The following is a 27,088-nucleotide window of genomic DNA, read 5'->3' as shown; positions in this document are numbered from 1 at the left end:
TTCCCATTAGCCTAGTACCTGTAATAGTTATTTAAAAAGCTACTGCAGAGGGGTTGTCAGCCATATAAACTGTCTTCCAGGAAAGCTAGACTAATAGGCCTCCAAGTGAGAACCGTCAGACACCAACGTCCATGGACGTTAAAATTTGGGCCATCCGCCCTGACCTTGATTTCAGCATCCACAGACTTCATTTTTTTGGTCAGGTCAAATCTGAACCAATCATAGATGTCTATGTTTCACAAATGTGACAGCACAGTACAGCACAGCAGAGTACATTACAGTATAGTTCAGTACAGTTCAATACAGTAGAGTACAGTACAGTAGAGCACAGCAGAGTACAGTAAAGTATAGTTCAGTACAGTTCAGTAGAACACAGTAAAGTACAGTAAAATGTACTATATTGTACTGTACCCTACTGTACTGTTCTCTACTGTACTATACTCTACTGAACCAAACTCTACTGTGCTGTACTGTACTGTACTGTGCTGTCCAAACTTGTGAGACATGGACCGACTAAATTTGGTCTTGTTTGGGGTGGAGCTCATTAGAATAATACCCACCATGCTTTGCAAGTGTTCCTTTTACATGTACATTTTGGGCTTTTAGCAGACACTTTTATCCAGAGCAACTTACAGTCAGTGAATTCAACTAAGGTAGATAAACAACCACATATTACAGTCATAGCAAGAAAAACGTTTCTGTAACCATTACTGAGAATGTTATTGAAGTTGAAGTGTTCTGTTTTTCTGTAGATCTGAACATGTTGAACATGATCACTACAATTTAATAACTTTGGAAAAAGCTGGCATGAGTGGGAAAATATATTTGTTAATCTCTCATTTAGAACCTAAATTAACCTAATTTTATTGTCACATTATTTTGCTCACTGGTCTATGTGCTCACTGGTCAAAATGTCTACCTGTGAATCCCTGATTTATAGAGATGCTATTATCGCCATGAACTTAAAGGAAGACATTGGAACAATAAGCATATGGAGCATGCCCAAACAAGGCCAAGCAAAGTCAGATGGTTTATTGTCTATAAACGTGAAGCTTTTACTGCAAAATGTCCGAATGAAAAGCTTTTTGAAGAAGTCTCCAAGTCAATTTGTTCTCCCTTGTCAACAGACTTGGCGCATAATGACTTGCCTGTAATTGCGTAAGAATGGCCTCTTGCGTGACACTGGCTCAGAGTCAGCACTAAGATAAATATTAATTTTGTAACTCCACGCCAAATATGGTGGAAAGTGATCTATTGTCTGCATTAGAAAGCATGCACAACCATTACAACTGTTGCGTAACCTTAACATAATTCCCCAATATTCCAATACCCCCTCCCCAGCTCAGACTTTTAAAGTCCTACACTGGTTTCTAATGGTAGGCTATAGCCCAGTCATTGCTATTGCCTACTGGCTCATTGGGAGTGCTAAAATTGCATAAACGTTGCTCTACTTTCTGGGCATTTTAATAATCATCTTTGTGGAAGGTCAGTCAGGCAGACAATTACCATAACTCGCTGATGTTATCTAAACTCGGGATATCAATTCAAATGTGTGTAATTGCACTGTTAAGCCGCTGGATAGAAGAATTCCCTTCTCCCTGCCTTCAGCCTCTTCAAAATGAAATTATTCTCTAACCAACCCCCCCACCTTTTTTGACTAGGCTACGCCTGATATGTGGGCATCAAAGGGAAAGCCGACAGCAGTTTTGGGATCCTGAGGCTGGCTGTGGTAACTTCTCTTAGGTGAGCAGAAATCAGGATCTAAAATGGAAAGACTAAATAACACAAACAAAACCATGCCACACACATTCAATTGTCTGCAACATAGACAAGAATACCACATCATTCCACCCACCAACCTATGAATTATTTATAATTGTGTAGACCAAAAATATAGGCGCATAGAAAACCAAATCCAACGCTACATTTTGGTGATAATTTGGGAATTGGAAGGTTAATTGAAGATCACTTTTTTTGTCAAACCTTTCGGAAACAACCGGCTGACCTCAAACAAGCAGATAGACTAGTTTAGGTCAGTGTGAACCCTGCAGAGATGCCCTTTGGTGCGGAATGGAGACATGGCTTTTTCTGCGTCTGTTGTGCATTTAAAAAGTTGATTATTTCTACTCTCTCCAACCACGCAGGCCTAAAACATTTCCAAGGTGAAGCCAAAATATTTTTTCCAATAATGCCATATGTATTTATCTTATCACATGTCCACTATACTAAACTAATGCAGATGCGTGGGGAAATGTTACAGTGTAATGTCCTGAAAAGTTCAGACTCCCCTCTCCAAACGCTATCATATCATTTAGTGCAGTTGTCTGATTAAATAAGTGATGTAAAAGTCTACTGTATAATGGAGCACAGGTTGGAGACAGGCGTCTTTATTCTGTCTGGATGAGCCGCCAAAGATAAAGGCAGGAGACAGACGGTCTAACCTTTGAATCTTCAGAGGAATGGTATCGCCACGACGCGTCGTTCAGTCGTGCCCCAATGCTAAACCATCAGAAACAATAGGATCACTCCTCAAGTGTCTCCAACAATCAATTTCAACTATCCGCCCATATGGCAATTGGATTGGTGAGTGTCTAACCACCCCATGTTAGCCTATCCCCAAGTACCCAATGAATAGGCATATGTGTTCTCCTGATAAACTGTAAAACGTGATCTTCATCTTTCAAAACGTGAAAGTAGAACTGTTGGAAAGGTGGCATCCTATAACGTGCCACTGTGTAAGTAATTGAGCTCTTCAGTACGGGCCATTCTACTGCCAATGTTTGTCTATGGAGATTGCATGGCTGTGTGCTCGATTTTATGAAATAGCCAAATCCACTAATTTGATACATACCTTCGTAGACAGTGCCTTCTAAAAATATTCAGACTGCTTGACTTTTTCCACATTTTGTTACGTTACAGCCTTATTCTAAAATAGATTAAATAGTTTTTTTCCTTCTCAACAATCGACACACAAAAACCCATAATGACAAAGCAAAAACAGTTTTTTAGATATTTTGCTAATTTATATACATTTTTGCTACCACCACCATGCTTCACCGTAGGGATGGTGCCAGGTTTCCTCCAGACGTGAAGCTTGGCATTCAGGCCAAAGAGTTCAATGTTGGTTTCATCAGACCAGAGAATCTTGTTGAGTCTTTAGGTGCCTTTTGGCAAACTCCAAGTGGGCTGTCATGTGCCTTTTACTGAGGAGTAGCTTCCGTCTGGCCACTCTACCATAAAGGCCTGATTGGTGGAGTGCTACAGAGATGGTTGTCCTTCTGGAAGGTTCCCCCATCTCCACAGAGGAAGTCTAGAGCTCTGTCAGAGTGACCATCGGGTTCTTGGTCACCTCCCTGGCCAAGGACCTTCTCCCCTGACTGCTCAGTTTGGCAGGGAAGCCAGCTCTAGGAAGAGTCTTGGTGGTTCCAAACCTTCAATGCTGCAGACATGTTTTGGTACTCTTCCCCAGATCTGTGCCTCGACACAATTCTGTCTCGGGGTCACATATGGACAATTCCTTCGACCTCACAGCTTAGTTTTTGCTCTGACATGCACTGCCAACTGTGGGACCTTATATAGACAGGTGTGTGCCTTTCCAAATCATGTCCAGCCAATTGAATTTGCCAGAGGTGGACTCCAATCAAGTTGTAGAAACATCTCAAGGCTGATCAATGGAAACAGGATGCACCTGAGCTCAATTTTGAGTCTCATAGTTAAGGGTCTGAATACTTATGTAAATAAGCTATTTCTGTTTTTTATTTTTAATAAATTTGCCAAAATGTCTAAACCTGTTTTCGCTTTGTCTTTCTGGGGTATTGTGTGTAGATTGCTGAGGATTATTAATTTTTTTAAATCCATTTTAGAATAAGGCTGTAAAGTAATAAAATGTGGAAAGTCAAGGGGTCTAAATACTTTCCGAAGGCACTGTATATAGTGTAAGCCCTTTACTCAAGTGTGAATCACTCTAAGTTGGATGATGCCAGATATGAAACCGAACATTATTTTATTTGAAAGCAACAGAATATCAGAAATATTCCTCTGTTGTCATGAATTGTAACAATTACTTGAGTACATTTTCAAATAGCCATCGGGCTAAGTATCAGATGCAAATGTGTTCAATCCAAATTCATATTTTCTCTCAACGTTTCATTTTTCACAACCCATGTTATCAGATTTTTTCAAAAGAATATAAAACTGATTCCAACTCAAGGGACCTATCTAATAAAATAACTGGTTTAAAGATCAATGTATAAAAGTTAATTAAAATCAATGTACATTTATGATACTTCAACTGATTCATAACAAATCAGTTAAGTGATAATTTCACACAGTGCTCTAATTTAAGTACACAATTGGTGTTTCTTGTGATCTGCTACAATGTAATATTGGAAGGCAATTTGTTTTTATTTTTTTGTATGTGTATAATATCAAAGCAATAAATATTACCAGTAAATAAACTTTACTTTTTAGATTTTTTTAAAACTATTTTCTCTTTTAAAAAACCCTTATACAATCTAATATACATTATGAAAAGTTGTACAGCTTTTTATTTATGTTTAAAATAAGGACTCACTTGTTTTTTATATGTAGATATAAATATATATATATATATATATATTGTCAAAATATATGATCATATTGTCAAGAGAAAAAAAAAATGACGAACATACGTCTCAACAGAAAAGTTATAAATAAGGGTCCAAGTGAAGATTTTTGGGAGTAAGGTGGGGCCTTAAGAATTTTCTTAGCGTCCGTGCGGCCTGCCTCAAGTTGCCCATAGTCAGTGTTAGCGGCAGCCACACCCTTCCACAACCATTTCCTGGTAGTTTTTTAGGACCACCTTGTCGTGTTCGTCCAGGTAGAGCATGGAGATGGCACTGAGCTCCGTGGGCACGCAGCAGGCCTTGGGAATGTTGGTGTTCACCGAGTTCACCAACGTCTGAACGATGGCGTGGTTGGTAGAGTTCAGGTGGTCTGCCAGGGGGAAGGGGCATTCCCCATGGCAGTAGTATGCCTGGTACCCTGGGGGCGCCACTATCCAGTCATTCCAGCCTACATCGCTGAAGTCCACGTAGAGAGCATGACGGCGACAGTTGCGGTTGCGCTTACGCCCCCGCTGCTTTGGGCTGCGCTTGGTCCGACGCGTCAACGGGTGGCCCTTGCCGTCATGGCCGAAGGTGACCAGCAGGGGGCGTAGCTGCTCCCAGTCCTCCCCGGGCTCCTGGTGCAGCGAGCGGCTGATGCGCAGGTGGCGGCCCTGGTGGCGCGGTGTCTGGTTGAGGTGCTGGACCTCCACGGCCAGCCCGTAGTTGGGCAGGCGCTCCCGTGTCCAGCGCAGCACGGCGGGGCTCACGTCAAAGCTCTCCCAGCGCGAGGCGTTATGGTGCACCAGCCGTGTGTCCAAAAGCCGCGTGATTAGCTGCCCGGCCCGCGGGGGCTTCAGCACCTCGTACACGTTTATCCGGTGGAGCTGATCCTTGTCCCCCTCGCTTTCCGTAATGGCCTCGTCGATCTGCTGCCGGAACAGACGCAGCTCGGCCGATGAGAGCAGCTCGTCCTCTGGGATGTTGCTGAGGTTGAAGAGGAAGCGCAGTGGGATGGCCTCTCCGTTCTTCGTCTGAGACTCGCCCGGATAAACCGGCTCCATGTGCTCTGAGAAAGACAACAGGACACAGTCAATGTCAGCACTTTTACCAAGGGAGTCTGTATGGGCTGCAATCTTGACTAATGACAGACTGTATAGATTTGATTTAAGAGTTTATCACTGAGTATTTTCATATTTAACTTTGCCTCTGAGTTCCGTTCACTTCCCTCATATTACTATTAATTAGTTCCCTCCAAAACTATTACACCGTCGGTTGTTTAACAGTACCCTTTGTGTCGATCTTCATGATTGCAACCACACTGTTTTACATGGCCTGCAGTTATGTTTTGGAAGACAGCAGTCTACTGTACAAAAACACATACCTCTGCAGTCTAACATGCCTTAATTGACACACAAGAATGTCCACGTTCACTTGGGATAGCCTCCGGGGACTGAGTGTACATCGTCCATACTTCTTTATCTATCCATAAGGATCATCCAGGACTTCCCACAATGCCTTTCTCTGAGCACTTTGCTGAAACATGCATTACTTAGAGGGTGGTGATTAACGTACCGCAGCTACCATATAAACATAGTGGAGGGTAACTATTCCATGCACAGTCTGCAGATTTCTGGCAAGACCACCATTGTTGGGAAAGGAATGTTGTGTCTACTATTTTCCTGCTCAATCCGGCCCTGTTATTTCACACTCAGGCTTTAATCTTATCCAGGTGGTTGTCATTATTCAAACCTTCTGTGTTTTTGATTGGCTCTACAGTTTGTTAACTAGGGACATTTGTCATTTTCATCAGGAATAATCATTATGGATTCCCACAGACAATCCTTTGGTGGAGGAGCAGCAAGAGAGCTAAGTTCTAGATTCAATCAGATGGACATCTGCATAGTGTTGTTTTGGTGGTGTCCGAGGTGGAACTGCATTAGAGCTGTCAAATCCACAAGGTCGTTACTTTACCTTATTGCGGACACTGCCATTAAATGCAACAAAATCCCACCGCACAAATCCCATGCAGCTGCGTTAGAAGTTCATGCAGCCACGTTACAAGTTCAAACCTCTAATTAGACTGATAAGTCTCATAAATTCACCTATCCAAATGAACATGAAAACATGCACTAGCCTAACATGAATGGTTTGACATTTCAGAGTGATTATTTCTAACATTGATATAGCCTACACTTTCTAGCGCTGTTGAGAATTTCTAACTCTGTAGGGATAATAAGGAAGGGAGTGGTTTGTGACACACAAGAGCAGCCGTTCACCAATATGTCAGCTCATACCACAGTTACACCTCCAACACCGCCAAAACATCTGCTATGCGGATGTCGGCCAAAGCTGGTTAACGCTCGATTTGATTTAATCCAGGGCTAAGACTAAGTGGAGGCCTGGAAAACATAGTATTTCCCATAGCTTGAATTCCTGGAGGATTTAGTGGGTAATTGCATCTTTAACCTCAAGAGTTGTCTTTGACGCCTTGCATTTTTCCCTGTACAGTTTCTCCCTGCTTGAAACCAACACAGTTCTCTTTTCACATAGTTTCCCTTCCTTAGCTCTGTCGTTGTCAACTTCAACTTGGTGCCTTGACTAAGTATCTTATTACCTTGTAGTGATCCTGAAAAAGTAACTCATTTGAATTGTTATATAATGGAATTTTACATGAAAACAGAGAACCTAGTTTGATCTTATTTATCCAGCTCAACAAAATGCTCCAAGCATGTTATTAGCATAGTTAAACACACACATCGCATCATAGACAGGCGGCTGAGCCTCCTTCCTGAGCAGCCTTGGTGCGGTGCTGTGCCGTCTTAGACAGTGTGTTAGACAGGCCCCATTAAGGCTGACTCATCCCTCCTCCCCCGAGGGCAGACATGTTTTTCTTCAGCCCTCCCTCCACTATAATACACTACTGTCACACTGTGTATGATCTCTGGATTACACAATACACATCTCTGTTTTAGAGCACATACTTTAGCCACATATGTTATACAAATGTTCTTACTGCACATACTTAGCCTACAGGTTTACCTCTGTTGATCTCAGTTGTACATGAATCCTTTTACAGAACTTGTTTCTGACTGGCTCGCCATGACACACTTGTATAGTTGTATACACCCATGCTGAGGTGTCTCTCTTACACAAACCTTGGATAAGGACCACTATGGAACCTCTGATCCGTCAACATAACACCATACAGAAAGACCCAACAGGCTACCTTGCACATTCTCCTGCATATTACTGTTTCTCTATCACCCCAGAGTTAGTCTATATTCCAACTTTCCACAGTGCTTCTGGTTGAGTCTGCTCTGCTCCCAGTGCCCACATTGTTGGCAGGAGGGACTTTATTTAGAAGGCTGCAGAGTAGCATTAAAGATAATTGCATGTTGAGGAAGGTCCCTGTAAAAGGTCCCAAGCTCTATTTAAACTGGAGACATGAGAGAGAGGCACACTACTGCTGGCCAAAGGCTTTTTTAAGCCCTTGTGCTGGGTGGGGTGAGAAGTGTAACTCAATAATATGAAGGTATGCTTTTCCTTGAGCTGCTAACCAAACACGTTGTAGGCTTTGTCGGACTGCAGATTCTTTCAGGAGGGGAATTTGTCTGACTGAATTCTTACCACTTCTTTGGCCACCATTTTGTGACCACATCCTTAGATTTCATAATTTATGTTGAAGGTGGGAGGGGGATGTCTTATATTCATGTTTAAGTGGTGTAGGAAATGTTGCATTTTAATTTGTTTCAGTGAGACAGGGATTGTTGGGCTTATGGGTCCACACCCAGGCTAACGAAGTAGGGGGTGGGAGACATATGTGTTGCTGCCATCACCATTGGAATATTATCAAATGGGGATGGACTGTTGATGTCCAGAAAATGTTTTATTTTAGGGAAGGCAGTGAGTGCTTCATTCCAAACCATTGCTGTTTCAGGTGCTGGTTGGCCAATTAGCTTGACTTTGGCTCATGGATTTTGTAATGGGGCATGCACTACCGTTCAAAAGATTGAGGTCACTAAGAAATGTCCTTGTTTTTTAAATAAAAAGCCAGTCTCAACGTCAACAGTGAAGAGGCGACTCTGGGATGTTGGCCTTCTAGGCAGAGATATGATAAGTGTATGATAAGTGTACTATATTACGTATTGGATCCTTAAAAAAATTCTAATTTTACATTACCATGTAGTTTACCAATTAAATGGTCTGACGGAGATGTGGACATACTCGGTATACAAATCCCAAAAGAAAGAAATGATCTCACTCTAATAAATCTTTTATAGAAAGTTAGTAAAAATAGATAAGATCTTGCTACCATGGAAAGGAAAATACCTGTCTATTTGTTGAAAAATCACACTGATTAACTCTTTAATAATATCACAGTTTACCTATTCGCTTATGGTTTTGCCTACACCTAGTGACCTGCTTTTTAAAATTATATGAACAAAAAATATTCAATTTTATTTGGAACGGCAAGCCAGGTAAAATTAAAAGGGCCTATTTATATAATGAATATGAATTCGGAGGGCAGAAATTATTCAATATTAAAGCATTAGACCTCTCGCTAAAGGCATCAGTCATACCAAAGTTATACTTAAATCCAAACTGGTTTTCTAGTAAATTAGTACGAATGCCTCATCCTATGTTCAAGAAGGGCCTTTTTTCCCTTTATTGAGATTACACCTGCCCACTTTCGGTTGTTTGAAAAGGAAATAATCTCCAAAATATCTTTATTTTTTAAACAAGCCTTAGAAAGTTGGTTGCAATTTAAGTTTAATCCACCTGAAAAGACAGAACAAATAATAGAACAAATATTGTGGTTAAATTCAAATATAGTAATTGATTAAAAAAAATGTATTTTTCGAAGAAATTTTTAAAAAAGGTATAATTTTAGTGAATGATATTATAAATAGGACTGGTGGAGTGATGTCACACATGCAGCTAACACAGACATGGAAATGTCTGCTCTACCAAAATTACAACCAATTAATTGCAGCATTACCACAAAAATGGAAGAGGCAAGTAGAAGGAGAAAAAAGTAAGGAACTTGTATGTCGGCCCTGTATTAAAGAACATAAATGGTTAAAGAAAAGTGTGATAAATAAAAACATATACCAATTTCATTTAAGGACCAAAAAACGGACAGCTGTGCCATATAAATTGCAGAATAGTTGGGAAGAGATTTTCGATGTACCCATTCCATGGCACATGGTTTATGAATTGATACGCAAAACAACGCCAGATTCAAAACTTCAATTTTTTTTATTTAAATTACTATACAAAATTCTTGCAACTAATAGAATGTTATATATATGGGGGATACAACCTTCCCAGCTCTGCAGATTTTGCTGTGAGGAGGAAGAGTCATTAGATCATTTATTTTGGTATTGTCCATATGTAGCTCATTTTTGGTCACAGGTCCAGGAATGGCTGAAGAATTGCAACATTTACCTAGAACTAACGCTGCAGATAGCAATACTGGGTGATATGAAAAGCCATAGTCAATCAATCAATAATATAATAATTATTTTAGCAAAAAAATTTATTTTTAATTTACAATCTGTAGAAGCTATGAGAATAGAAAGGTTCAATTGTTTTGTGGAGCATCACAGCACAGTTGAAAAATATATGGCAAATAGAAATCCGAAATGGATGATGTTGAGAGATAGATGGGAGGGGTTGAATGGAGCTGAAGGGTGGGACTAATAACAAGATAAACAATGTAAAACATACGAGGTCTGTAAAATGTATATAGGTTCAGAACCTTTGTGATATAGCACAGTTACAAATAGAAATCAAACTGGATGGGCGTCAGAAATAGAGGAAGAACTAAAAACAAACAAAAAATAACTATTGTAAAATAGACTGTGTCTGTAAAATGTGTATAAGATGAATAAATTGAAGGTAAAAGCCGAAGTGTTTATTAGTTTACTCCAATTGGGGGATCGGTGGTAGGGTTTGCGGGGAATAATAATAAAGGTATATTCTTTAACAAAGTATGTATGTCTATATAGGTATGTGTATGTGTATATGTGTATATGTATGCATGCGTGTATGGATTATATATATTTACCCCAGAAATATATGGGGGATTGGAAATGATGCAGACAATTACATTGATGGAAGCAATATTCTTTCCGCAATATTAAGCTGATCCATCCCCCCCCCAAAAAAGAAACAAAAAAAAAGAAAAGAAAAAAGAAAAGAAAAAAACATTTCTCAAACTGGCCAATAAAAAGACAAAAATAAGATGGGCAAAAGAACACACACTGGACAGAGGAACTTTGCCTAGAAGGCCAGCATCCCGAAGTTGCCTCTTCACTGTTGACATTGTGACTGGTGTTTTGCGGGTACTATTTAATGAATCTGCCAGTTTTGGACTTGTGAGGCGTCTGTCTCTCAAACTAGACACTCTAATGTACTTGTCCTCTTGCTCAGTTGTGCACCGGGGCCTCCCACTCCTCTTTCTATTCTGGTTAGAGACAGTTTGCGCTGTTCTGTGAAGGGAGTAGTACACAGCGTTGTACGAGATGTTCAGTTTCTTGGCAATTTTTCACATGGAATAGCCTTCATTTCTCAAAACAAGAACAGACTGATGAGTTTCAGAAGAAAGTGCTTTGTTTCTGGCCATTTTGAGCCTGTAATTGAACCTACAAATGCGAATGCTCCAGATACTCAACTAGTCTAAAGAAGGACAGCTTTATTGCTTCTTTAATCAGAACAACCATTTTCAGCTGTGCTAACATAATTACAAAAGGGTTTTCTAATGATCAATTAGCATTTTTAAAATGATAAACTTGGATTAGCTAACACAATGTGCCATTGGAACACAGGAGGGATGGTTGCTGATAATGGGCCTCTGTACGCCTATGTAGATATTCCATGAAAAAATCTGCCGTTTCCAGCTACAATAGTCATTTACAACATTAACAATGTCTACACTGTACTTCTGATCAATTTGATGTTATTTTAATGGACAAAAAAATTGCTTTTCTTCCAAAAACAAGGAGATTTCTAAGTGACCGCAAACTTTTGAACAGTAGTTTATGTCATAAACATGCATTGTACTGTACACTCCAGGAAATAAGCACTTTTCTCACACTTACCAGAGGGAAGGTCACATCACCTCTGGATTTCCCCATGTACTCAAAATCCATGCATTTCTCTCTGATTAATTTATTTTGTTTACATTTAGACATTTCATCCAGAGTGACTTACAGTAGTGAGTGTATATATTTTCATACTTTTTTTATACTGATCCGCCCTGGGAATCCACAACCGCGGCATTGCAAGCGCCATGCTCTATCAACTAAGACACATGGGAGCACTTCCGGGCCTGGTCCCAGAGGATAAGGCATGAAAGCATTACACAACTGCTACACACTTACAGAAAAGGGTTCCAAAAGGGTTCTTCAGCTGGCCCCTGGAACCAAAAGGGTTCTACCTGGAACTAGGACTGAGCGATATGGCCTAAAACTCATCTAAATGTTTTTCTAACTTATGGGTGATTCATAAGTTCTCTAAATAAGCTTTGTTGCACAATTATAGGTCAATACACTGCATTTCAAACAGTCTACAATAATTGAATGAATTATACCTAGGCTAAATATACGCCTCCCGAGTGGCACAGCGGTCTAAGGCACTGTATCTCAAGAGGTGTCACTACAGTCCCTGGTTCAAATCCAGGCTGTATCACATCTGGCCGTGATTGGGAGTCCCATAGGGCAGCGCACAATTGGCCCAGTGTTGGCCGGGTTAGGCCGTCATTGTAAATAAACATTTGTTCTTAACTGACTTGCATAGTTATAAAATAAAGACCCACTAATTTTGTTATTTGATCAAAATAGTTTAACCTGCTTTTTTGCAATAATCACTGATCTGGCTTTCAAGTCTGTCTATGGACATTTTCTTTTTGTTACAAATTTAACCAGAACCATGCACAAGCCCATGTGCTAGTGAGTAGCCAACTTTGATCTATTTGCTTGCTAACAAGGTAGTACAGTTGAACTGTTATGAATACACCCTCCTGTCCATCTCCAACTGTTTGAACAACATAGTGTGTTCACTTTGTTGATGTCGCCTGTACAAATGCTGATAGCGGTACGTGGTATCGCAATGCCGCGAGCACCACAACCTGAGCACTAATTTTCCACAATCATGTTCATTGATATTCCCGTTTTAGTAGGGTCTGTTCTGTACTACATTTTGGGCATTGAGACATAAAAGGTATTGTAAAAGCTGATTTATGGTCATTCCGTTGTCTGCATTGGCCGTACAGCATTTACTGCGATGCAGCCTCTGCAGAAGCATTCATACTTCTTGCGCTTCACGGAGCAGAGCTGGTGTGAAGGAAGTTGTCAAGGAAGTGAGTTTGCGTTTATAGAGGATGTACCGCCCCCACCTACCATCAACCATTCATGTCAATGTGGAGATATACGTGCTATATGGAGTACTCTGCATTGTTACAAAATCTGGAAGGTGCACAGCGATGCAAGCCTCCTGAGGCTCCGCAATTGCGTCACACTCTCCGCACAGAGCGTCCGGACCGCAGTGCCAGATCAAGCATAAATCGCCTTTTAGAAAGTTTAAGTTCTCCTCTGTTACAGTAATATTACGTCTCAATGTGTTTTGGTGCCCATATGACCGATTCTGTTGGACCAAACTTCAAATGCAAATAATGAGTTGAAACGGCTTGTTGGCAGAGAGGAAGAAGTAATCTTTTGTCTGTTGTTGTGAGGGACATAAAAACCTTGATTCTTGCGATGCAGGCATTTGGAACATTGCGAGAGAAAAATATATCATTAATTTTAGATATCGCCCAGCCCTACCTGGAACCAAAAAGGGTTTTTCATAGGGTTCTCCTATGGGGCCAGCCAAAGAACCCTTTTTGGTTCTAGATGGCACCTTTTTTCTAAGAGTGTACAGACAGTTACTTACATCACTCTCCTATCTCCCTCTTTCCCTCCCTCCCTCTCTCACGCTCTCTTTTTCTCTATCTCTCTCTTTACCTTCGTGGTGGAAGCCCCTCACGGTGTTGGCGCGGCTAGCCGACCTCTCGGGGTACTCAAAGGCGGTGTCGTGGGTGCCGGCCTCCTCAGCCTCGCCCGACTGCAGCCGGTAGAGGTCCAGCAGGTAGCGTGGCACAGTGGCCGAGCGACTGGGCCGCGGTCGCCTCTGCAGTCCAAACATGTGTAGCAGCGTGGCCTCAAAGTCCCGCAGCAGTTCATGGCTCTGACCAGCAGTCCGGCTCTGCAGGCCGGGCGCTTTCTTCTTCCCTTCCTCAGGTATCAGACTAGCATGGTTGCTCTCTCCCAGCAGGACTTGGCATAATAAAATGACCATCAGCATTCGATTACCAGGAATCATGATGTCTCTGGGAAGGCAAAAACAGAGCAAAAAGAGATAAGTGGGGAGTGAGAGAGAGAGAGGAAAAAGAAAGAAAGAGACCTCTGTTTTAAGTGACATTCTACATTTGTCTACCCTTCCTACATCTCCTTCTTTTTCCAACATAACCTCCACCCTATTGGACCCTTCACTAGTGTTTTCACTGTAAATGTTCTCTAATTGGTTATAATTGTCTTGTCTGGCTTGTTTACAGTAAAATGGCCTACGATCAGATATCCCCCCTATGCAGTTTATCTGTTGCAACATCCTCCAAGAGTAAACAGCTGGTTGAAGAACACAGCTTTTTGAACGGAATCTGAGGGCCATTCCTTTTACCCCTCCTCTTCCCTCTCTCTCTCCCTCTTCTCTCTCTTCCTCCCTCTACCTCCTTCTCTCTCTCTCTTCCTCTCTTTCCCTCCTCCACTATGATTAGACAAATAGGAGAAACAGCCAAGGGGTCAAAGCAAATTCTTAACTCGATAAGGAGCCCAGTCCCTCAGTCTACCTCGACCAATCAAAGACAAAGGACCATGTGCCACACATTTCACCAACAATTCCTCTGCAAAAGTCAGACTAGACGCTCTTCCATTTTATTAATCTAGTCATTTAAATGTAAAATATGACAAACTCCTGAGAAAACAAAAGGGAGAAATGCAGAATGATGTGGAAATGGTGTCACATGGCATAAATTGATTTGGCCTGGTCCACTTACCGACAGAAAATAAAGCATGGGAAAACAGTCCATGTTTGTTGGGAGCCGGCAATGGTCGCGTTCCTCAAGGAAATGTTACGTGGTGCTGGTGGGCTGCTTGAGAGCGTTGGAGTGACCCTGTTCCTGAAATGTACAGTAGAGAAAAAGGACATTGTAGTCATTGTAGTCTAGCTTAGAGGCAAATACTTCTGGCTTTGACTTAAAGTGTGTGTGCCAAATCAAATCAATTTTTATTTGTCACATGTACCGAATACAACAGGTGTAGACTTTACCGTGAAAATGCATACTTACAAGCTCCTTCCTGACAATGCACAATGTAGTGTGTGTGTGTGTGTGTGTGTGTGTGTGTGTGTGTGTGTGTGTGTGTGTGACCCAGTCTCTCTTCATTAAGGCTTCTCACATAGACATTTGATCATCTAATCAAATGGCTACCCAGACTATTTGCCCTGCCCCCCCCCATTATACTGCTTCTACTCTGTTATTATCTATGCATAGTCACTTTAATAACTCTACCTACATGTATATATTACCTCAATTACCTCGACTAACCCCTGTATACAGCCTCACTATTGTTATTTTACTGCTGCTCTTTAATTATTTGTTAGTTTTATTTCTCATTCTTATTTAATTTTTTTTTTTTTTATTATTTTTTTTAACTGCATTGTTGGTTAAGGTCTTGTAAGTGAGCATTTCACTGTAAGGTCTACTACACCTGTTGTATTCAGCATTTCACTGTAAGGTCTACACCTGTTGTATTCGGCACATGTGACAAATAAAGTTTGATATGATTTGAAGTGGGGTGAAAGGTTATGTTAATGTTCTCAATAGTGTATCTGGTATGTCAAGAGTAAGTAAACTGACTACCCTTCAAAGAGCAGTTCAGAGTTCACAGAAGGTTGATGACCTTGTAGACACCACACATTAAATAGGACAGAAAATGAAGCAGCCAAAACATTTCATGTAACAATTAAGTGGCAAATATTCAAATTAATATTTGTTACTTCAAATACAAATGTTTGACTCAAGCAGACATATTTCAGAGACCATGACACAGCAATTCGTCTGTCAATTAAAAGTAGACCCAAGTCACTGTAGAGAGCATGGCTTTACGTAAACACTGCCTTGCCTATGCAGAACAGACAGACAGTGTAGATGGACACTCACGTGTCCTCCCTCCTCATTAAGGCCAGCTATCAGATGGTTCATGATTGCTCTGTATTGATTAGTAGGGGATCAATCTGCATCCCAATGACGGGGTTCATTTGTCAACAAAGGTGGCCCAAACTACTTTTTCTAGAAACTTAAAGAGTAAGGGGCTAGGGGGCAGTATTGACAATTTCGGAAAAAATATGTGCCCATATTAAACTGCCTCCTACTCAAACTCAGAAGCTAGGATATGCATATTATTAGTAGATTTGGATAGAAAACACTCTGAAGTTTCTAAAACCGTTTTAATGGTGTCTGTGAGTATAACAGAAAACCTGAGAGAAATCCTACCAGGAAGTGGAAATCTGGATGCATGGGATCTCTTCAAGTCGTTTGCTATTGAATACACTGTGACGTAGTAATAATTGTGCACTTCCTACGGCTTCCACTAGATGTCGACAGTCTTTACAAAGTTGTTTGAAGCTTCTACGATGAACAGAGCCCGAATGACAAGGAGGGGAAGTTGTTGAGGCAGGGGGTGACATCACTTCTTGGGGCGCGTTCACGAGGGAGGATCCTCCCGTTCCAAAAGCTTTTTCAAGACACAGGAACCGTCCGGTTGAAATATTATTGAATCTTCACGTTCTGAAGGCCCTAAAGATGGATGTTTTACAACGTTTGACATGTTTGAACGAACGTAAATACAACTTTTTTTAACTTTTCGTCGCGACATCATCCGCGCGCTTTCTACACTTGGAGTAGCTTACTGGACGCACGAACAACAAGGAGTTATTTGGACATAAATTATGGACTTTATCGAACAAAACAACATTTGTTGTAGACCTGGGATTCCTGGAAGTGCCTTCTGATGAAGATGATCAAAGGTAAGGGAATATTTCTAATGCAATGTATGATTTTAGATGTCCCCAAGATGGCGGCTATCTGTATTGCCTAGTGTATTTTTCTGAGCTCAGTACTCAGATTATTGCAAAGAGTGCTTTCCTCGTGAAGGTTTTTTGAAATCTTTCATAGCGTTTGTATAAAAATTCTTTGAATGACAGTTTAATTTTGTATCAATGTTTATGGCAAGTATTTTTGTAAATTGTGGCGCTGATTCACCGGCAGTATTTGAGGGAAAATATTTTCTGAACGTCACGCGCCGATGTAAAATGCTGTTTTTATATATAAATATGAGCTTTATCGAACAAAAAATGCATGTATTGTGTAACATGATGTCCTAGGAGTGTCATCTGATGAAGATAGTCAAAGGTTAGTGTTGCATTTAGCTGTGTTTTGGGTATTTGTGATGCATGCTAGTTGCTTTGAAAATGGCTGTGTGATTAGTTTTGGCAGGGTACTCTAACATAATCTAATGTTTTGCTTTCGCTGTAAAGCCTTTTTGAAATCGGACAACGCGGTTCGATTCAGGAGAGGTGTATCTATAAAATGGTGTAAAATAGTCATATGTTTGAGAAATTGAAGTTATAGCATTTATGAGGTTTTTGTATTTCGCGCGATGCGCGACGCGATTCCACTGGCTGTTGACTAGGTGGGAAACGTCCCACGGGCCCAGACAGGTTAAGGCCAGCTATCAGATGGTTCATGATTGCTCTGTATTGATTAGTAGGGGATCAATCTGCATCCCAATGACGGGGTTCATTTGTCAACAAAGGTGGCCCAAACTACTTTTTCTAGAAACTTCAAGAGTAACCCCCCGACCCGTGATCACCCATCTAAGTGCACTGCACCCATCAAAAAGGGACCCTCCTTTTCCCCTCCTTCCCTCTGTTGTTCTGAGATCTGTGGAGTCGCTGATGACAGGCCTGCTGCTCTGCTCTTTGACCATACTGGCATCAATAAGCCTAAGCCCAACCTCCATGGACTCAGACAAGTACTAATGCATCTCTATATGCTCTCCTCCTGTCCTGCCCAGTATAGTGCACAGATGTTTACCTACAATATATTTAATGCTACAGTACATAGTATATATAGTATATATATATATACACTGTAGTCTCAAACCTGTGTGATCTGAGTTTGTTGTACCTGTAGGTGTGTCTTTCAACCCTGGTCAAAAGCATATTTTGCTATGTGTGTGTTTTTATTTGTGTATTTTTTTATTATTTTTTACACTGCACAATAATTGCCTTTCAGGCACAATAAAGATCTATTGAATTGAATAGAACCTTGTTTTTCCAGACCAGACACACAAATTTACCTCTGCAGTATGCCAACAAGAATAAAACCACAAGTCTATTAATCACAATTTGTTATGCAATACAATTCACTTGAATGTCATGGCAAGGCAGTTCTAGAACGGAGACAATGCTATCCAATGCCTCTATACACAGCGTTCTGTCCTGCAGACGGTTTACGCCCATTCTGTGGATGTACGACGTCACAACCGGAGGGACATGGCCCTAATGAATCTCTTGCTTTTACACACATTGCTGAATCACACTAATAAAATGAAGAGTGTTTGTGAAATAGGGCCTGGGCAGACAACAGTACCACAGATAAGACACTTCAACTCAATATTTTGTCAATTGAGCCCATTCCACTAGAACTGGAATGTGTTCCACTGGAACTGGCTGATGTAAAAAGGGCTTAAGAAATACACTTGATTGATTGATGTGATTGAACTGTGTGTGTGTCTGGGTTCATATCTCTGTGTTTATCTTTTTCCCTCCGTGGCTCACTGTACATGCAATCAAGGAGATATTTTTCATTTTTTGTAACAGAATTAGATGTTGACCTTTGTGTGACCTCGTGTTCTCGGTGGTGACACAAGGTCGTGTGTGTGTGTGTGAGAGAACCATGGTGAAGGGGCAGTAGGGTTCTGAACATGATCAGCTCTATTACCCATGGGGTGGGGGTGGGGGGATAACGTGTGTGCATCCCTGACAACAAACGCTCATTGTGCCGAGAGGGCCTCTCCCATGATTACAGCGATTCAAACCGCTCAAAACAAAACAGTGACTACAGAACTTCTTACAGTAATGACTGACAGAGCCACTTATTAAGTTGATGGATTCACCAAGTAGGTTGATGACAGTACTAACCGTCTACAGCATATAGGGATGTAACCAACAATGATACAATGATGCTCATCATATTTCTTCCTTGTTCTCCTATTATATTGTAATAACCATGTATAGGAGGGTGTCTAGAAGGATAAATAACAATATGTTTGAACAATTACAGATGTACATAACTCTTCCTTTTATTAGGTTATTAAGCGTTATTCAGCTCACCAGCTGTGATCAGGCCTAAAGTAGAGGAGAGGGACAGTTAGGAAGAAAGCGTAACATCCACAGTCTGAGTTTTGAACCGAAACAAGAGACAGTGCCATATTTTGCAATGAATGTACTGTAGCCCAGGGTGCAATTAGGCCTGGCAGTTAGCTTCCTCTGGTTTGGCCTAGTCCTCCTCCTCCCTAGGCCTCCCTGTATTTGACTTCCCTCTTCCCTCTGTCTCCTCCTCCCTCCCCCCTCTCTCTAACCAGAGATAATGTGATCAGACTATGCACATGGTGCTTTAGATGTGTTTCCTGAGGAATTTGACAGGGATGGTGGGAGGGGAGCAGGTTACCACGGGAACAGACAATAGTCCAGGGCCCAATTGTACTGTTTTAGCTCAAACTTCTCAGGCAGGTATTTCCTTATTTTGAGGAAGTATTCCAGCAGAATTCATATTCCATTCTTTTTTTTGTCTACTGTGAAAGTTTAGTATTAATTTTTAAAATACAACTTGTATGCTCTCTGGGTATACTTGGTGAAAAGTAAAGCATGATATCTTAACTTATTTCTGACAATAAGCAGGGTACAAAAACAACAGCAAGGTGGTTGAAGACAGTTCTGAGACTACAATTGGATGTTTCTAATCATAATCAATCATCAGTTGATTGTCTGTCTAGTTGTTATGTCAAGGGAAAAATGTGTTTTATGTTTCAACCTCATCAGTTAATTATAAATGATTTAGTGATCTTCCATTTGAAGTTATAGTAAAAGTAAATGGCTATATCTTCAAGGCCAAACAACAGTTTGACGTGACATCAAAGTTATTGAAGCGTGTGCCAAAGCAGGTTGGTAGTTAATTGCTGAATGTGGTTTAAAAATAGACAAATAAAATACAGCACGAACGTTCAGTCGTTAAAACACTGAAATTCAACGTTATCGTTGTTTTACAATGCTTTGTAAAGAATTGGGTAGGCCCTATCTATACAATCATTAATAATATATCTTTAGATTAATTAATGTTGCTCTCAACATGTTGTATTTGCTCCCTATAATAAGGAACGAAAATAGACGAACAAAACAATTGGGTTTGGCAATGTCAAGTACTCTACGTTGATTTACACAATAGCCCCTCTCTCTCGGCGCTCCCAGCAGTTTGTTCTGATATGTATAACCCCTTATGATCCAATTTTAAATTCAGCTTTTTTCCCCTTTTTGCTCTGTTTTTTTTAATTCTCCCTAAGCTGTAAGCATGGGTCTGTTTGCACTTAGCAAGGAGGCCAACTTCTCAAAATTAAGAACAGAGACGTTTACTCTTACTGTCAGCTGCATGCCCAAATCCTCTCTTATAATTAACTTGCTGTAAACTGTGGAATTGTGGTGGAATCATTAGTCATCAAATCATTTATTTAAACAAACGAGTAATGTAATGATTTAACAAATTCGAATATGCCAGTGTTAGTGGCTGCAGGCTGAACAGTCCCAGGGTACATGCGTCGGGGAGGCCAGAATTAATACATATTTACTCTCCCTTTATTGTTTTAATGAGATTTTCTTTAATAATGTCTAAATTCGATACATAGATCTTGATATTTTGTGCATGTGAGCCATTTGTTTGATTGTAGTAGCAGTTTGTAGTGTACAGTGCTTCCTTATTTGTTCTTATAACACGTTGGAGATAATTGTGTTTCCATGACGTTCTAAACTCCAGTCATTTAATCTTAAATTACCATTAGGCATCTAAATTATATTACATTTTTAAAGAAATAGGCTTTGACATTTGAGAAATCTAAAATGCACAGCTACATTTACGCATGAGAGACCAGTCTCTGTCCCAGGGTATCTATTCAATGAATGTAAACTTCGACTATAAGGAGTAAATCCATAATCTGACAAATCTTAACAACCTGGCGATGAATGTTTTGATGGAAAAGTGAGGGTTGCCATTCCAAACGTTACCAAATGGGAAATATGCGCACTAGTTACTGTGCGTGCAGGTGTCTAAAAACCCGAGTGCCCCCCCCCCCCTCTCTAAAAAATGTCTACTCATGCAACAGTTATAAACTCCCAAAGCAAGTACTGTTAACATTCTTTAGCAGAAAATGATCTTATTATTTTTTTCCATGTTAAACACTTTCTGGCACAATTTTCCAACCGTGCGTTTGGATAGTCGGCGATCACTTTATTTCACTTGGGGGCAAAATAATTTAATGAAGTAGCTACAGTAATCGAATTAAATGCAATGGGCTACATTTAATGTTCAGTATCATGAACATGAGACTCTGTCGTTAGGCTAATATTATGTATTACCTATGCAATTTCAATAATTTATATTTCATGGGAAGAATATATCAGCCTAATGTAGGTAAACTGGATACGGAAGAACTATGTAGTCTAATCGTGTAGGCTACTTGTATAGAGTTGACGTCATTTAATAGGCTATAATTGTTTTGTCAATTTAATCGCATTCGAATATGCCACAGACATGAAGTTGAGCGGCGCTTACCATTAGTAGGGGTACAGGTAGTATCCTCGAGAAAAGTAAATATGACAAAAGAAAGTGCGAGCTCTCCCCATGCAATGGAAGTCCAGGTGTAAAGCATGTACTGAAAACGCCGAATGAACTTATGGAGAAGTACGGTGGTTCCTTCGGATCATTAATTCCTTAACGACCCCTCTAAAAAACAAGAGGCGAGAGAGACGATGGCCGGAGACGGAGGCGGTTTGAAGCAGCGTAGGTTTGCAGCGGGGTTCCCATTTCCAGAAGTTCATGGGGGCGGCACACTGCGCGAACAGGCGGACTCTCCAACTGATCAAGCATCTATTGCCCCTTGCCGTTTTTATGTGTCCGCCCTATTTAGTCTTCCTGCTTCCTCCCACCCCTCTCCAACCCCATCCCGCTGTCTCAAACACCTTAGATAAACCCCTCCCCTCTCTCTCGACTTAAAAGAAGAGACACACGTTGTGCGCAATTTGGGCCTATAAATACATTTAAACTTTATAATATTATTCTGTACATTATTGAAATATTACATGTTATTTTAGATATTTGACACTTCCATATTTCTAAGTCAAAATGTAATTTGTCTAAAATATGTAATACTACACTGCTACCCTGCAACTAATTATTAAGAATCAATTTTAAAGCCAAACTTTTTGTCCGTTCTGTCATAGAGCGCGCGCGTGTTCTTGTGTTTTGACTGCGTGCATCTGCATTTTAAGGTCACCACATAAATATGCCAATCTGAATTTTTGACCTGATGAGCGCGGAGCTGCATGCATATGCCTAAGTCCCACATTAAATCCATCACATAGCTAATAACGACATAATTACGCCTCCATTAAACATTAATATCCCCTCAATAATGCCTTTTATTGATAATGGATAAACTCTCTGTTCCCATTCCTCACCCTCTCTGTTTATTGTGTTCCTATGGAAACGATCCTCTGTGGTTCAAGGAAGATTTCAGCTTTTCTTTTTCAGCGTCTCTGGTTAAAATGAATACAGTATATACGACTACAGTACCATGTGGTGTGACATATGTGCATGCCATGGACAGTGGAATAGGAAGTGTCTTACTATATTTTCACCTGAATATTTACCTGAATATTCCTCTCTAAATCTACCTCTGAAATATTTGACATATCAAGCAACCATCAGACTACATTAATGAAAGCTTGTAAGATGATAGAGTGATAGTACAAACATGATGTATCCCACACTATACACCCCACAGTTGAAAAATCCCTACTAATGGTTAAACAAGCATTTCTGCTTCACTTTACCCCTTGGCCTTTCAGGACCAGTTAAGTCTTTAAGACACATTTTTTAAAGACTGCAGTGCAGAGAAATTGGCAACAATGAAGCCTTAAATCTGCTCTGGATCTCTCTGGCCAGGGTCACGTGAGTGTCCTGAGAAATGCACTCCTATTGAGGGGATTAGGCTGAGACTGAACAGTGGTCTAAACAGGAAGCGTTGGAGGTTGGCAGGGGAACCTAAAGCAAATGGCCGCCGTTGTTTCTCACGCTGTATTTGCTTTCGGTTCCACTTTATGACTACATTAGTCCATCCAGTGGTTCCTGTTTGCTTGGCGTTGACTTTTGCCTAGTTATGATATTATATGTGCCTCATAGGCATCCAGAGTGTCTTCTGACTTTGTATGGAAAGCTAGTTAATGACTGTTAGTTAAGTTAGTTAATGACTGTCTTGCCTCAGACATAAATCTCCATGCATAGTGGTTATGCAAAAGCTGCAGCTAAACGGTGGAGCATCTGTGTTTTGGGGGTATTCTTTGTGACGCCGACGGCCTAATGTACAGTACATCACCTTCTAATGCATTTCTTCTGCATGACAAAGCCACTGGCTGGATACAGGCTACACAGATATGTGACTGTGACTGACTCTTATCACGTGACATTACTAAATGCTTTGTCTCTGTCTCTGGGGTTTTTATAGACTGAGACATCTGTTGATCGCCAGCTGTTTTTATTTAACGGCCACCAATAGTTGACTGTGTAAAAATATTGTTATTGTACATCTATTACTGGTAACAGCTGTTGGTGATACACCTGTAGGATACGAGTCTTCTGCAATATATTCAGTCTGGCATAAGCAGGAATGTGTATTTTGCAACAACATATTTGAAGGTGTCTATGTTTTAATGTTGTTTTTTAACAGTTTAATAAGCTGATGTTCACAAATAGAACATAGAATATGAAGAGTAGCATAGGGCTTTTAAAAGATTAGGGTAAAATAACTTGTGGTAAGTAACCATACCAATAGACAACACATAGTGTGAAGTAGAAAGGCTACTGGAGGACCGGACCCCCACATCCATCAGGTCTGGAGGAAGCAGCTCAGCTCTTGAACTCTTTATCCCACAGCAGCTGTACACACAGCCAGCCCGTGTCATCAGAGTGCGACACACTCACGGTCCTTTCCCTCCACACTAGCTGTGGCAAGCAGCCCAGCCAATGAAGACATCAGCAGAGTGAGCAAGGAGATGTTGGGAGGGTCTATCGTAGGCCACAAGGTGATGGCTGGAGATGGAAGATTTGGGAGGGAGAACATTTTGGCTGTGAGAGCATCTCGGGTACTGGTCTCACATTGGCACGCAGAAATGGACATATAGAGTGAAGGGCTCCTCTGGAACCAATTCAACTGGCTGCAACAGAGTGGTCAGCAATACCAGTAATCCTAACAAATAAAAAGCATTTCTCTCTTGAGGGTTGCTATTAAATATCTTCTTCATGCTGTCTGTGGTTTCCGCCAGACTCCCTCAGATATTTGTGAATGATTTCCTCCTTATCCACTGGCTCTTCCAGAACATTTGGCCTGTTTGGGATCAATCCCATCTCCAAAACATTTCAGCTTAATGAGTCAATCAAGTGTATTACACAATAACATGGACAGACAGCTGATGAAATGCAGACAAATATGCATGTAAAGGGGGAGACAAAAGAAAAGATAATAAGCCCATTACCTCAGTTGGAAGGGAGAGTAGAGGGAAGTAGAGGGAGTAGTTGTTCTGGGTCCACAGGGGACTTCAGAAGACCCTCGGGGGCCAGTGGAGATACTCAAGCCTCCCACTCTGGAGGGATGAGAGCTTTGCTGGCATGGGATACGGTGCAGGCCTGGTAGGGCTGTGGCTGAGGGCACCTGGCTTTGGGTCTCGAATGGAGGTCCACTCCCAGGCGTTGACCAGGCTTAGCCCCACTTAGCTCCCTCAGATCCCTCTGAGATTACCAACCCTGGGTGGTTTAGCACTACAGGCACTGGCTGCACCACCACCACCCGTCCCACAGTCAGAGAGAGGGCCATGTCAATTTATTCTCCCAAACTGATATATTTTACTTTTTGCTTATTTTTTTATATATTTTTTTATTTCACCTTTATTTAACTAGGAAGGCCAGTTGAGACAAGTTCTCATTTACAACTGTGACCTGGCCAAGATAAAGCAGTGCGATAAAAAACAACAACACAGAGTTACACATTGGATAAACAAAACTACAGTCAATAACAATAGAAAAATCTATTTAGAGTGTGTGCAAATGGAGTGAGGAGGTAAGGCAATAAATAGGCCATAGTAGTGAAGTCATTACAATTTAGCAAATGAACACTGGAGGGATAGATGTGCATATGATGATGTGCAAGTAGAAATACTGGTGTGCAAAAGAGCAAAAAATGTAAATAAAAACAATATGGGGATGAGGTAGGGGATGGGATGGGCTATTTACAGATGGGCTGTGTACAGCTGCAGCAATTGGTGAGCTGCTCAGATAGCTGATGCTTAAAGTTAGTGAGGGAGATATATGTCTCCAACTTCAGCAATTTTTGCAATTCGTTCCAGTCATTGGCAGCAGAGAACTGGAAGGAAAGGTGGCCAAAGCAGGTGTTGGCTTTGGGGATGACCAGTGAGATATGCCTGCTGGAGCGCGTGCTACGGGTGGGTGTTGTTATGGTGACCAGTGAGATATACCTGCTGGAGCGCGTGCTACGGTGGGTGTTGTTATGGTGACCAGTGAGATATACCTGCTGGAGCGCGTGCTACGGTGGGTGTTGTTATGGTGACCAGTGAGATATACCTGCTGGAGAGCGTGCTGCGGTGGGTGCTGTTATGGTGACCAGTGAGATATAACTGCTGGAGCGCGTGCTACGGTGGGTGTTGTTATGGTGACCAGTGAGATATACCTGCTGCAGCGCGTGCTACGGTGGGTGTTGTTATGGTGACCAGTGAGATATACCTGCTGGAGCGCGTGCTACGGGTGGGTGTTGTTATGGTGACTAGTGAGATATACCTGCTGGAGCGTGTGCTACGGTGGGTGTTGTTATGGTGACCAGTGAGATATACCTGCTGGAGCGCGTGCTACGGGTGGGTGTTGTTATGGTGACCAGTGAGATATACCTGCTGGAGCGCGTGCTACGGGTGGGTGTTGTTATGGTGACCAGTGAGATATACCTGCTGGAGCGCGTGCTACGGTGGGTGTTGTTATGGTGACCAGTGAGATATACCTGCTGGAGCGCGTGCTACGGGTGGGTGTTGTTATGGTGACCAGTGAGATATACCTGCTGGAGCGCGTGCTACAGGTGGGTGTTGTTATGGTGACCAGTGAGATATACCTGCTGGAGCACGTGCTACGGTGGGTGTTGTTATGGTGACCAGTGAGATATACCTGCTGGAGCGCGTGCTACGGTGGGTGTTGTTATGGTGACCAGTGAGATATACCTGCTGGAGCGCGTGCTACGGTGGGTGTTGTTATGTTATAGCAGTAGCTTTCGTCTTTTTTTTGTGAGCATGCTGAGCTGAATCCTCAGGTGACATCTGTCACTGGGCAATTGAGAAGGTCAACAGTCCTGTGCCGGTGCATTTGGTGAGAGAGTGGATGATTTCACCTCCACGGCTGTGAGTCACTAAATCCTGCTTGGAGCCGCTCACCTTTGATTCAATAGCAGCTCAAAGGGGACCTTGGATTGCAAACCCCCGGCCTGGTGTCATATAACACCCTTCGTTTTCTCTTATTTCTTTCAGACACTCAGTGAAGTATTCATTAGTGCAGACACGCGCCATGGCCATTGATCAAATATAGCTTTCACTATAGGTCCCAGACTTCTCACTGGAACATTCTACAACCCAGCTGCCTCTCGTTTCTCGGTAATGGTCTGTGCAGCAGCGAGTTTGGCCAGTAATCCCTTAACTCAGCCCATGGATCTCAAAGCCTGTAAGTGGCGGGAGGGGTTAAAAGGAGGGACAGAGGGGGGCGGTGAGAAGTTGAGGACGGATTGCAGAAACCATTTTAATCCTTAATGGAATTGGCATGTAAACTCATGAACGTAGAAGTAAACACAAAGAAAATGAAGAGGGATGGATTTTGGATTGGTTGAGCTCTTCCGGAGGGGCACTATGCTGAAATTAATGTTTCACCCCTCCTCCTCGCCTCTGATAGAACAAAGAGAGGTCCCTGCCTCTTCGGGCCTGTCTGCTTCAGCCAAAAACACGCTTTAATAAACATCATCAATTTGCTTTTA

The 27,088-nt window shown here is 41.5% G+C and overlaps 1 protein-coding gene across 1 annotated transcript; it reads right to left on the bottom strand.

Annotated features, from left to right (window-relative positions):
* Positions 1–3,986: 3,986 nt before the first annotated feature.
* Positions 3,987–21,979, bottom strand: LOC115162164 (bone morphogenetic protein 4). Its single transcript, XM_029713203.1, has 4 exons — positions 21,568–21,979; positions 14,680–14,802; positions 13,592–13,956; positions 3,987–5,652 (listed from the first exon to the last, which is right to left on the bottom strand). Exons 3-4 carry the CDS (start codon positions 13,947–13,949, stop codon positions 4,787–4,789), a joined length of 1,224 nt encoding a protein of 407 aa, XP_029569063.1. The 5' UTR covers positions 13,950–13,956; positions 14,680–14,802; positions 21,568–21,979; the 3' UTR covers positions 3,987–4,786.
* Between the last annotated feature and the right edge of the window lie 5,109 nt (positions 21,980–27,088).

Source organism: Salmo trutta, chromosome 25, assembly GCF_901001165.1.
Source record: "Salmo trutta chromosome 25, fSalTru1.1, whole genome shotgun sequence".
NCBI classification, from domain to species: domain Eukaryota; kingdom Metazoa; phylum Chordata; class Actinopteri; order Salmoniformes; family Salmonidae; genus Salmo; species Salmo trutta.
The sequence above is the reverse complement of the archived record's forward strand: the minus strand, read 5'-3'. Positions and strand labels throughout refer to the sequence as shown.

What these genes read in the sequence shown, in the direction of transcription:
- LOC115162164 (XM_029713203.1), bottom strand. Translation starts at nt 13,949, where the DNA reads ATGATTCCTGGTAATCGAATGCTGATGGTCATTTTATTATGCCAAGTC. An exon ending in GAGGGGCTTCCACCACGAAG is followed by an intron (nt 5,653 to 13,591) that starts GTAAAGAGAGAG and finishes TGTCTTTCTCAG; the next exon opens with AGCACATGGAGCCGGTTTAT.